The sequence below is a fragment of the Chenopodium album genome, chromosome 10, assembly GCF_948465745.1.
Source record: "Chenopodium album chromosome 10, dcCheAlbu1.1, whole genome shotgun sequence".
NCBI lineage: Eukaryota > Viridiplantae > Streptophyta > Magnoliopsida > Caryophyllales > Amaranthaceae > Chenopodium > Chenopodium album.
In genome coordinates this window covers 14,268,433-14,281,695 of record NC_137843.1, presented here as the reverse complement: position 1 = coordinate 14,281,695, position 13,263 = coordinate 14,268,433, and the positions used below count along the sequence as shown (strand labels likewise).

Sequence of the window (13,263 nt, the reverse complement as noted above, 5' to 3'; positions counted from 1 at the left end):
AACATGAATTGTTAGTGGAAGTTTGTTAGTGGATTACACGTCATTTCCCACTAGTTTATAAATACTGTAATAAAAGTAGTTGGAGGATATAAATGAAATCGATCTTCTTTCCCCAAATTCATTTCTCTTCTTCTCTTTCTCTCTCTTCTTTCTCTCTCTTAACCCAGAAATTCACCATTGGAGGAGCTTCAAGCTCACTCCTCTATCAATATCATACGCACTACTGACTTTGATACCATATAAAGAGACTTATTTGAGATGCTAAACGAGGGATAGCGGAAGTGATTAAAGTTTTCCTTTCGATTTTTATTTTTTTTTTATTTCGAAAGATTCTGAAATTGATTTTTTACCCTTGCTCTTCATCTGGCTCTCTACACCAAAAGAAAGAAAAAAAAAAATCAAACTTCTCATTTCTTTCATTGTTGTTTATTTGTCAATTTATGTCTTTCTCTTTATCCAATTTTATTTTTGAGTTAACCCAAATATGTCCATATTGATTTCCAACTCTCATATCCTTTTCCATTCTAATTAGTGTATGGCCCGAGCGATGCCCCGGATTGCTAATTTGTACTTCTTTAAATTATACAACCTCTAATTTTTTTAATAAATTAAAGAAATATATAAAATTTAATGTTATGTAAAACTTAAAACATTAATAAAAGTTGATTGAGATGATAATGTACCACCTATATGTGTTAGAAGTTACGGGTTCATATCTAGCCCAAACGTGACATGGCGCATATACTTTGAAGAGTTTCACATGGCACTGTTCCTTAAATGAACGTCTTTTAATATATATATATATATACTCCCTCGGTCTCAAAAGTTTGACCCTTATGGCCAAAACTTAGTCCCAAAAAGATCATCTCATTTGCATTAAAATACCCTCCAATTTGTAACAATATTTGTGAAAAATTAGATTCCTCGTGTAAAATTTTAGACATTTATACTTTCTCTCTACTTTTTTGCAAACCCTATATAAACTTGCCTTTTCAATGTACTTTTATTATTTCTTATTTAACTTTGTTGATACCCGTGAAAATTGTTCATAGGGTCGATGCGGAGGGAGTAGTAAATATATCCCTACTCTCTCTTACTTTATCATTTCTCACCCCTCCAATGATTCCCACTATCTCTCGCATCACTTACTTTTCAATAAAATATTACTACTTTATTCACCCCACGAACATCTTATTTTATTAAATATTCTATATTCCGCACTATTCCAACTCTAGTTTTTTTTTAAAAAAAAAAATAGAGGAAATAGTACACAATATTGACCTAGTAATATTGTGTACCACTCCCAATTTAGAATAAGATTGCAATTTGATATTGACATAATTAATTATCATGACACATTATCTTAATAAAATTTGTCCCTCATTTCGTTTTCAACCCTTGTGACCCAATTCTTTTGTAGAAAATGAAATTATGGCAAAAAAACTAGGTAAATTATAATATTAAATCAAATAGTGAAGAATTATAATAAAAAGGTAGTGGAATGAAAATAATTTTATTTTGAATACTCCATACAAAGAATTACTTTTGCTTACTAAGAAATACACCCTTTTTTTGGAGGTAAAATAAAAAATAAATAAACATTAGAAAGCCCTCCTCCGCACTTCATAAGAGGTACTCCTAATAAACAAATACATCCAGTTGTCCATAATCGGAATCTAAGTTTGTAAACATACACATTCATATTTAAATTCATCATATCTGTTTATATTCATATTTTAAAAAATTATATCATATTGGTGAGGGTATATAATCAAATAGTAGAGGGTTAAAAAAAAATATCATTCGGAATACAAACAATTATGAAATTACAGTTTTTTATTGGAAGCAGGATGTTGCTCAGAACAAAATTTTATCGCATTTCTTTGCTCCCAAAGCATATAAACCACGGCAGCCACCGACATCCCATAAACCTGATGAGCCCCAATGTTGGACTTGCTGATTTATTATCCGCATCTCATACATCCAATCCCAGCCCTTCTAGGCACACCAAGCAATCCAACTCTATTATTCCTCTGCATGAATCATATATACAAAAGTTGGTTATAAATTTCTTCCTCTTTAATAAGAGCTTAAGTATGGCACCTGAGCAGACATCACTCTTTATCAACACATCGGATCATTCAAAGCAATCCATCAGCCCTGGCCTTTTGGTGCCAGATCTGCTCCTCAATCTTGCTCCACTTCTTCAGACCACCAATAAGTTGTTTTCCCTCTATTATAAAAGAGTTACTGAAACAGAGTATAGAAGTTGTTGTACTGCCTTAAGACCAAGCCTAACAAGCTCAATTTTCCCAGATGTACGTACCTTGAAAGCATTGAGTGTTTATTGTTTTCAGGGCAGGCCTTCAAAGACTTCTGCCTATACCAAATATCCCAGCAACAAATTACATTGAGAGGGCTGCTGCCAGCCAATCTGTACAACATCAGCAAAATCATCATGCTGGTTAACAGATTAAAAAAAAAAAAAAAAAAAAAAAAAAAAAAGGGAAAGGCTGGGCAATACAAGGTGTCTATTTAAAGATTTTTCCTAATATTCCCTGTGTCCCTGGATTTTATGCAACTGAAAACATAGAGGGAAAATCGGTGGTCAAATATGTGACTTAATTTAAGAAAAAGAGCTCATATATATTTATAGAGGGAGAATAAGATTCCATTCGCATCGAAATCTATAAAAATATCAAACAAGAACAAAAAGAAATGGATGGGTTGATAAAAATAAAATGGAAAAGAAAAAGTAGTTGAATTTCGAATGAAACAAGGCATGATAAATACCGGCATGATATATACCTTCGCAACTTCAAAACCGAAAGAGAGAAAAGTAATAAGAAATCACTTCTACAATAGTACAATGAGACTGAAATAACTGAAATGGACAATTAAAAATTAAAATTTACCTAGATATGATAGCCTGTGATGGAAGTTTTCTTAACCTACATGGTAGCATACCATACCAAATTGACTAAATTTCAGTACCTTCTTCCAACTTATCATCTAAATGTATACCTGCAAATAGTCCAGATCACAAGTATGATTTATTTTAATATTCATGCCTCAAGTTATTGGACAGTTTAGCATAGAGGTTTGACAGTTCTTACCTTCTGTAGAACTATCATCATCAGTGGAATGGCCGTTGCTTAATTGACTCCCATCTGATTCGATCCACACACTTATCACATGCTCTATCTTGTTAGAATCTTCCCCACCTTTTGAATAAGTCTCTCTGAGCAGAGGACAATTATCTATAGCAAGACTCTCTAGTGGGGAGGCCAACATTTCTTCTGGCAAATATTTGAGCAGTGGACACTCGGTTATTTCCAAAACCTTAAGAGATTGACATCTAAGAAACAAAGAGAGTGTTGCAAGAATTGGACATCGATTTATGCTGAATTTAACAAGGCAAGCAAAGTCCCAATTTGTTATTGATTCCACTCTATACATGCCATCAATTGACAGATTTTCCAATAGAGGGAATGCTACACAATCTAAGCCATCACCATAAAATTGGTGATCAATTTTTTCGACAGCATTCATTTCAGCTATTTCAAGATTCTTGAGCTTAGGCAGTCGGCCCAAAAAGGGGAAGTTCAAGCAATCTTCACATTTATATAAGGAAACACTAACCAAGTTTTGATACTGAGAATCTTCGATCCAGTTTGAGAGTATTTCTCCTGGAAAACATACAATATTCAATTCTTCTAGACTTGAATTTGGCTTCAAACCTTCAAGAACTCTAACATGATCCTCCTTATCAAGAAAAGCAATGGCATCACTCCATCTTAGTTCCAGATGCTTAAGGTGTTTTTTATCAGTCAAAGCTGCTTCTTCTACATCATGTGAACTCACATGTTCCAATCCCGAAATGCAAAATTTTCCAGACAGATTATTCATGTGCTTTAACTCTTTAATATTGCAACATTTCTTCCCATTTATGACCTCTCCATCAACTATGAATGCTGATAAAGTTCGAAGCTCGGTAAGATGCCCTATCCCTGTCGGCATCAACATTAATTGGCCAAGAACATCAAAATCCAGATGTCGAATGTTGATGAACTTATTCATTCTTTCAGGTAGCTCAAAAAGATCCATGCACCCTTTTAGCCTCAATGTTTGTAATTTTTGCAGATAGACTAAAGATTGGGGCAACCTAGAGATCCGTGTCCATGAAAGATCTAAAAAACGCAATTCCGTGACATCCTGAATAGAACTTGGCACCTCTGTTAAACAACTACCACTCAGATCCAAAGCTGTCAGAAACTTAAAAGTTGAAAAGAAATCTGATGCCAGAGTTGTTAGAAGGGAGTTGTTGAGAAATAAAAGTGTTCTCAACATGTCAATCTTCTGCAGTGTTTCGAAAGTTGCTTGGTTAATGCTGCTAGACCGCACAGAAATATGCCAGAAATCAGCAAATTGATTAGCAATAACATTATCTTCTTTTAGTCTCATTTCAAAGCCTTTAATTGCTTTAGACCTGGCAATTATACCAACTACCAATTCAAAATTCAATTTAAACAAAATAGTTTGTCTTGAATTTTTAATTCTTACTGGTAGGATATAACATTTGTCCAAGAAAATTTTGAAAATGCGATCACCGATATCTTCTAAAGGCTCCTCCTTTAAAAACCCTGCTGCCATCCACAGTTGAATTAATTTTTCTCTTTCAAACTCATAATTATCGCCAAACAGTAGACAATAAAGCATCATTATTTCGTAGCTTTCTTGGACCATGATTTTCATTTTGGATATTGCACGTAGAACCAATAACAAAACATTCCATCTGAACATGCTATCTTCTACCCTTGCATCTACAATAAAGAACAGAGTAATGTTTAAATTTTGGAATAGGTTCACTTCACAATATAAGATAGAATTCAATAAATAAGAGATTGACATGTTATTTAAAATGAATGTATATGAAGCATTATATTCAATGTGCATTATATTCAAGTGTATGGCCCGGCAAAACCTCATATTGTTACATTGAATATAATGCACTTGATTAGCTTAAAAAGCGAGTTTGACTTTTCCTTCTTAAATTTTCGATAGTTATTTTTTAAAGTGTTTTTTTTTTTTTTTTTTTTTTGAAATAATATTTCAAGCTGACTTAACTAGTGAAACTTGTAATTTTGTTATATATGTTGATTATATTTGGGGAACCACGTTTATCTTCATTCATGATATGACCCAAAAAAGTTGAGCAGAAGAACTTTTTAATAAAACACTAACCTATTATATTTCACCATAAAGATAAAGAAAAATAAATATAAAAATTACACAGCTTTCAAAATTAAAGTTGCAAAGTTAGTTTATTAGTAATTAACTTGTACTATAGTCATTATGCAGTGTTCTTTGGATTGCAATGTGTGTTCTTTGAAATTGGTTGAATAGAATAGTTCAAAGTAAGTTTCACAATAGAATAATGATATCATGCATGCGTGTGAAATAGCAATTTAGACTTCAAGCAATCGGTTCTACTTTCTTCAATTTCCTTTTAAAAAAATGGAATGAGAATTAATTTTTTTTCCCCACCAATATCACATAGTTACTTAGGTTGTTACAAAAATAGTTGATATTAATTACTCTCTCCGCTTTATAATGTTAGTCTTATTTACATATATCAATGGAAATATTTGATCGCAAATATCTTTAATCCCACACTAGCAAAATTTTTAAAAATTAAATAATAATAATGTACTCATCAAGGCGAATAAAACTAGATTTCATATGATTATGTTTGTTATTATATAGAGAGAGAAATTTAGAAGATTAATTTTAATCTTTAATAGTCAAAAGATTTTAAATGGGACTAACATTAGGAAACATATTTTTTGTTTTAGTTTTCATAGTTATAAAACCACTATAAGTTTTGAGGGTGGAACATCATTAGGATAGTGGAGGGTCTATAACTTAAATTGCTTTTATCCGGAGGGTATTATAAATAAGTTCAAATTTGAACTCACTAAATTTAGAAAGTAATCTACTATTTTGAGATAATCTAAAATAGAAATGCAACCTATTGTATAAGGGCAAAAGAAACACTTCCTTTGTTAAATATTAATTGCAACAAAGGAATATTTAAATCTCAAAAATTATACCCTTTTGTTGCAATTAAAATTTAACGGAAGAAGTACTCCCTCCGTGTTTTTTTAAGTGTTACACTTCCCATTTCTAGCTGTGTTTTTTTAAGTGTTACACTTCCTTTTTTTGGCAAAAAGCTACATCAAAATATTATCTCTCTCTCCTCTCATGATCCCCACCCAAACCCACTACTACTTTTTTATTATATCTTTCCTCTCACATTCATTACTTTTCAATAAATTATTAATCTCACTATCTTTCTTTTACAATTTTTTAATAGTCCATCTACCCCAATTACCTCTCATTTTATTCGAGTCAATCAAATTACCTAAAACTATGTATCGGTCAAACTGTAACACTTACAAAAACACGGAGGGAGTAGTAATTTTTTAAGATTTGTTTCCAAGCGTTCATACCTGGATTTGGCGTTACAACATCAACGAGCATATTTGAAGAAACTTCAAAGTTGGATGAGCTTTCTGAATGCTAAAAAAAGAATGAAAAATACACAACATTAGTTAGGAAATTGTCAATAATTATCTTTAATAAACAATATTATTCAAATAACTACCTTTAGTTAAACACTAGTATAGCACTGCATAGCTTACAAATCTTAATACTCATATTCATTTCACAAAAATTTTAAAATAAAATAATTTAATGAGTAATAATGATTTTACTTATAAATATGTCTTAATCATATATTTTTAACCCTCAAAATAATGATATACGAAATACTACTTGAAAACAATCTTTTTTTTTAATTCTTAAATTGTATGGAAAGATTTAAAAATAATTCAACTCAATGAACTAACAATCAATACCCACATTAAGTCTCCTGACCGAACCCCTCGAATTAAACCCCTCACCAAGTGTAACTCATGACCTGGCCCATAACCGAGTAACCCCTAACCGAACCCCTCAAGTAACCCAACCCATGATGACCGAGTAACCCCTAACCAAAATCCTCAAGTAACCCCTAAATTAAGCCCTAACAGAGTAACCCCTCGAGAAACCCATGACCGAGTAACCTCTTAAGCAACCCATGACCGAAAAACTAACCCCTAACCAAACCCCTTCTGACCGAGTAATCTCTTAGCGAACCCCTCAAGTAACCCTTCACGGAGTAACTCAAGTAACTTCTGCCACATATAAAAATTTGCCTTTTAAATGACTATCTCCGTCCTCTAACTCAATATATTTTTGGAAAAGTTTACAATTATAATAACAATATGATCATTATATATTGTATTTCGTATATCACAAATATTTTTGTATCTTTTTTCTCCTCTATGGCCTCTAAAAACACTTAAAAGTTTAACATGAAACTTATAAAAATAGGATTTTTAATCCCATTACTTACTACCTCAATTTTATTACATGATGAATTCACTTGATCATCACCACACACCTATTGCACCTTCTACAGCCAAAAATTTACCTGTCTAAAATTAAAAGCTTAGCACGAATTATAATTTTCTTTTTCTAAAATTTTAATATCAGAATGATGTTTAGGCTTGTCAATTGTTTAATTATCTGTCTTTTTTTTAAAGAGATGCATGTAAGAGATGCAAAAAAAATGCAAATCATTCTTACATATCATCCGTGACGACATATACAAAATCTACAACATATTTTCGGTGCGGCTTGTCACACTGTGTGACCGCTTGTAAAAAAAACGAAATAATTAACCCTTATTATATTGATAGAGTAACTTCTAAGCCCGGTTCACTTCACCTTATATTTGCTTAAATGAAATTATTTTTGCTAAACTAAAATTATTTTTGGTGAACTAAAATTACTTTTACTGAACTAAAATTATTTTTGTTGATAATTTTTTTTAATTGTTTCTCTATTACATTTCTTCTTTAAAGTAATTGCTTTTTACTGAACTGAAATTAAATATACCAAATTGAACTTGTTTATACTAAACTGAAATTACTTTTACCAAATATTATACCTTTAAGAGTTAAAGGTGAAGTGAAAAAAATCTTATTATACTTGTTTAGTAACCCTTAAATAACAAAGTACAACAAAGTAACAACTATAACAGTAGCTGAGTAACCACTATAACACTAACCGAGTAACCACTATAACAATAACCGAATAACCCTATGATGATTGGCTACACACATATAAAATTAGTACCAAAATCTATATTAAAAATGAAAATTATAGTTTTTCTTATAAGGTAGTACACATACACTTACATGCCTCATATTATTATTTTAAAAAACCTACATAGGAAGTGTTGACTATCCTATGGTCTAAGTCCTATCTTTTGAACAAATCTAGTGATTTCTAACCACTTTAGATTGCATGTAAATGTGATAAATAGTTCTGGATATCCATACCATATGTATGTATATATAGCCAAACATCCTAAAAATTTTGCATCATATATCTAGCACTATCAGTAAATGACGAAGATAAGACAATCTGTTATCCCGTAGATATAGATCAATGTCTCCTCTCAAAACTCCATCAGCAAAATTCTTATATAATTCTGACCTCAATTGTTTTTGATGTGTTCGAATGTAGTTAAATTTATTAGCCTCAATCATAGTGAAGACCTTAGCCAAAAAAAACTGCTCAAATAACCTTCTAAACATCAATAATATACCAGCTAAAAAATTCTTTCATACTCAATCTCTGCCTTTTGTTGGAAGAACTACTTCCATTACTATCCCTTAGCAAAATTTATACCCTATAACCATCATTGTCCTCAAAAGTACAATTAGTTAACTTCCTTTGACCTAGTTTTTTTTACTAAATTGGAGCTGAATTGAATTGAACTGAGAAATTAAGCTGAAGTGAAATCTAAGATCAATGTCATAACTTTAAAAATGAGAATCATAATTTGTGTAAATTGATTTATTTAAATTTAATTATAATAGTATTTATATTTATTAAATAAATCTTAGTATATTGGGAACTAAGCTAGTTGCTTAATTTAAATAGGATGTAATCTTAATATAATACGTATAAGAAAATTTTTAAAAATTTAAGTTAATTCAAGTATTAAAATATCCTATACATATAATATAAAGAGCTTATAAAAGGTATAGAATATGATATAAAGAGCATATAATATGATATTAAACTAATACAAATCAAAATATATGTTTTTTTTTTATTAAAGATATATTTATTTGACAAAGATTTTATACATGATTATTTACAATTGAGAAAGATTATATAGTACTCTATAAAATAAGTACTTTACTAATATTTTCTTGTGTAAAAATATGCAATAATATTTATGAAAAAGATTTTTGAAAAAAATACACCGTAACAATTTTTAACCAAAAATAAAAATTATAATAAACTAAATAGGGATATGTGTTATCTTTGAAAAAAATTATGTAATACTCTATAAAATTAAGTATTATAATATAATGTTCTTATGTAAAAATATGCAATAATATATATGAATAGCATTTTTGACAAATATATCTGTAACAAATTGTAACAATTTTTAACCAAAAATAAACTAAACTAAAACAGGGACACGTGTCAGCCATGGAGCTAGTGTACCCTTTTTTAGTATAGTATATAGATTTTTTTAAAATTCTACATTTTTAAATTCTAAAGGTCATACTTCCTCTGTTTTTATTAAATACTTGTAACACAGCTTTTCGACAAGCAGTCGACACGATATTTAAGGATGTGATTTGAAAAGAAATTTGACAAAACATAACAACTTAACACTTTCTTATTATTGGTTATAAAATTATTTCAATTGATTTGTCCGTTTACCTAGTATAATATTCTCCTTAAAGTGTGTGTATCGAAGTGGTGTATTGCAACTAGATAAAAACAGTTTATTATTTAACAAGACCCATAAACAACCCATAGGCCCAACTTTATTGTCTTTGGTATGAAAGTAGTACTAAGCTAATACCCAACTAAGTTCCAATACCAACATTTATAAGAAGCAAGGCAACAATCACACCAATCGACTTCTTTATTGGTTGCCCAAGTTTGTTCCAACAATGCAATCATTAAATTCAACATTGGGTTTGTTGGTAATAATAAGCTTCTTTTAAGGTCTAAGACAAAATTGATGGATATTGTAATTAAGTAGTGAAATATTAACTTAAGGCTTCTAAAAGATTTATTTTAAAAAGTACAAATGGCCATTAATGACAAAATTTACTATCAAATCCTCAAAACATTGCATTATTAACAACTCTGATTCTACATTCCATGACTTATTCCATCATGGTCATGCTCAAAACAATTAATAACATCATAATACATGTAAAAGTAAAACAATACTTGCATCAAATGGATTAGAAGAGATATTTCTTAAGTTCTTAACATAGTATTTGATTCTTGAAAAACCAAGTATAGTAGCTAAGTAAGCTTACGTATGCCATAAGTACTAAAAGAGTACCAAACAAATGAACTAGATGTAAAAGGAGATTAAAAATGTTACAAAAGATATCTATATTTAAAAGCAATAGCTCCAGACCTCCAGTACATTACAGCATGATTATGATTATGATTATGTCTGTAATTTATTTCACCATAGTCTAGGCGAGTTCAAAAATAGATCTGATCTTAAAATCTTAAACCCTATAACAACCAGTTTTGGACCACACCATTTTATTAGTTACAAAAAATGTGTAACACTAAAAAATATCATTTTCTCCTTGTTAAAGAATATTATAATATGAGCTACGTTATTAAAATATCAAAAAAGACATTGAACAATAAGTTTTCTTAATCTTTAATTTGTAAAATTTTAGGAAAAAAAACTCCAGTCCAATACAGGCTTTGGATGGGTTCAAGTACAGATTTGGGATTAATTAAGCCAATCAAGTACAAGTTTTAGACCAGTATTAGCGTTACAGTCTGAGTCCAAACATAACCAGTGTAGTTAAGTTGGATCGATCTGGGCTTGGACCAGTGAATAGCCCAACTAACATCCTTGTGAACATAAAAGTAACAAAACGACTACCATTAATAACTTATGAGAGAGATGCATACATACCACTTCATCTAGAAAAAATAAGGCTAATAGCTGGCATACCTTATCAGAAATAGTAGAGCGCCCAAGTTCCTTACTGTTTGAATACAGTGGTGCAACACTTTTAACAATGGTTTTAAATTTTGTGTCTGAAACCCCAAGATTCTGCATTACAGGAACAAAGAATTAAGGGGCGTGAAACTAAAAAACAAGGAGGAGATCATCACTGTATATAACAAGGGATCATGTCAATGACAAAAAAGAAAGACAATCCTGACTTTCTTCAGTGAGTCTGCATCTGCAACATAGAGTTGTAGTAGATCTTTCACTGAAAAGATGTTCATCATTTTCATCCTGTTGTGAAGAATCCCATTTTTGGCAACGCAGCGCAAGCGATACACCTCATCGTCCACAGATATAATAGCCGTTTTCTTTATAGCTGAAGGAACAAAATACACATCAACCAACTTAAGGAGGATATAATAGCAGAAAAGCATAAAGATTTGTTACTATGTCATGCTGTACATCTTTAACTATTTTCTTTGATCATATTAGATTGGCAATAATGGCTAAGAGCAATAACAAGCCAGGTAAGAAACACTTACACATTCGAATATCTTTTACCACAAAAGCTTCACTGACTGCTTCTCTTACAGTCAGTCCAGTAGGAACACTTTTCGTAACTTGAGCCCCCAATCTGAATGTTGCAGACCTTATCCAACTTGAATTATCAGTGAACACAATGTTAACAATGTCTGAAACTCCTTTTTTAAGAGTAATCACACTTTCTCCAGCTATAAGGGGCCTTCCGGCATTCCTCTCACGGATCACATACTTCTGGAAGGTGAAGACATCAATATCATCTACTGGAAAACTACCATCAAGAACAACAATCCTTATTTCAGCAGTTTCTTCTACAATGCTCCCAGAATCATCTCTCAAAACTACTCTCAATAGAACCCCTTGATCTTCCAACCTTTGATTAGTGAATATTGTATTAGCAATTTCGCCTTCAAAATGCAATTGCAAACTCCTTGATGCGTGTAGATCAAACAACGACCAGTTATGAGCAACACAAATGCCAAAAGTACTAGGTCAGACTTTCTCTGGTAAAATTAAAGGACAAATCATACCTAATTTTTTCCTTTTGTTAAACTAGGTCAACAATCAATCCATAATTCATCAAGAAACGAACTTAAAAACTAATGCAATTATAAGTAGTGTAGTAGTATGCAGTCCATACCTTTTACTTGGAATTTGAGAAGAGTGCTGCTTAGCCTTGCCAGATAGCATAGCCGCTGTTTTCATTGCATGGACAAGAGCGGATTCGGACGTCAACGCCGACTCCGAATTTGACTCCGACTCCGACTCCGGCGCCAACGCCGACTCCGAGGGAGAGGAGGGGAAGATCGGGTCCATCTTGAATTCTCACTGGGAATCAATCAAACCCTAAAACTATTGTGATTCAAACATACGAGTAAATACTTTAAATACTAGATTGTCAGATATGTACGAAAAACTCTGGAAAATTTGCAAATTGCAGCCATTTAAAATTTGTATTTTTCGAATTGCAGTTATTTAAAAAAGAATTGCAAATTGCATTCCAAAAATTCGTTTAAATTGTAAATTGCAATCCGATTCAACTTTTTCATTGGTTTACATGTCGAAAAATCTTCGGTTAAGGTTTTAGGGGTCATTTTAGCCCTTATGGGCTCGGATACATTTTTGTTACCCAAAACTAGGCACTTGCATTATTTTTTTGCTAATTCCGAGTTCAATTCGGTCCCCTAAGACCTAAAATGGCCCCTAAAACCTTAATCGAAAATTTTCAACTTGTAAACCGATGAAAAGTTGAATCGGGCTGCAATTTACAATTTATACCAACTCTTGAGCTGTAATTTGCAATTTTTTTTTTAAATGGCTACAATTTGCAAAATACGAACTTTAAATGGCTGCAATTTGCAAATTTTCCAAGTTAAAATAATAAAATCCCTTGTTAAATATTTATGACAATAATATTACTGAGTACAAAATATAAAGTATATAAGAGATATTTACTCCCTTCGTGTTTTAATAAGTGTTACACTTTCTTTTTTGACAAAAAGTTACATTAAAATATTATATCTCTCTCCTCTCATGGTCCCCGTCCAAACCCACTACTACTTTTTTTTATTATATCTTTCCTATTACAT

At 31.3% G+C, this 13,263-nt stretch overlaps 1 protein-coding gene across 4 annotated transcripts; it reads right to left on the bottom strand.

Annotated features, from left to right (window-relative positions):
• Nucleotides 1–1,754: 1,754 nt before the first annotated feature.
• Nucleotides 1,755–12,513, bottom strand: LOC145562270 (uncharacterized). Of its 4 annotated transcripts, none has more exons than XM_081622492.1 (9): nt 12,315–12,513; nt 11,677–12,104; nt 11,350–11,510; nt 11,135–11,236; nt 6,513–6,582; nt 3,117–4,823; nt 2,916–3,024; nt 2,104–2,434; nt 1,755–2,033 (listed from the first exon to the last, which is right to left on the bottom strand). In XM_081622492.1, the coding sequence occupies exons 1-7, from the start codon at nt 12,488–12,490 to the stop codon at nt 2,981–2,983; spliced, it is 2,688 nt and encodes an 895-aa protein (XP_081478618.1). In that variant the 5' UTR covers nt 12,491–12,513; the 3' UTR covers nt 1,755–2,033; nt 2,104–2,434; nt 2,916–2,980. The 4 variants fall into 4 exon arrangements, with proteins under 4 accessions (XP_081478618.1, XP_081478617.1, XP_081478619.1 ...); XM_081622491.1 differs by having other exon boundaries at nt 1,755–2,250; nt 2,327–2,434; XM_081622493.1 differs by having other exon boundaries at nt 1,755–2,233; nt 2,327–2,434.
• Nucleotides 12,514–13,263: the final 750 nt, after the last annotated feature.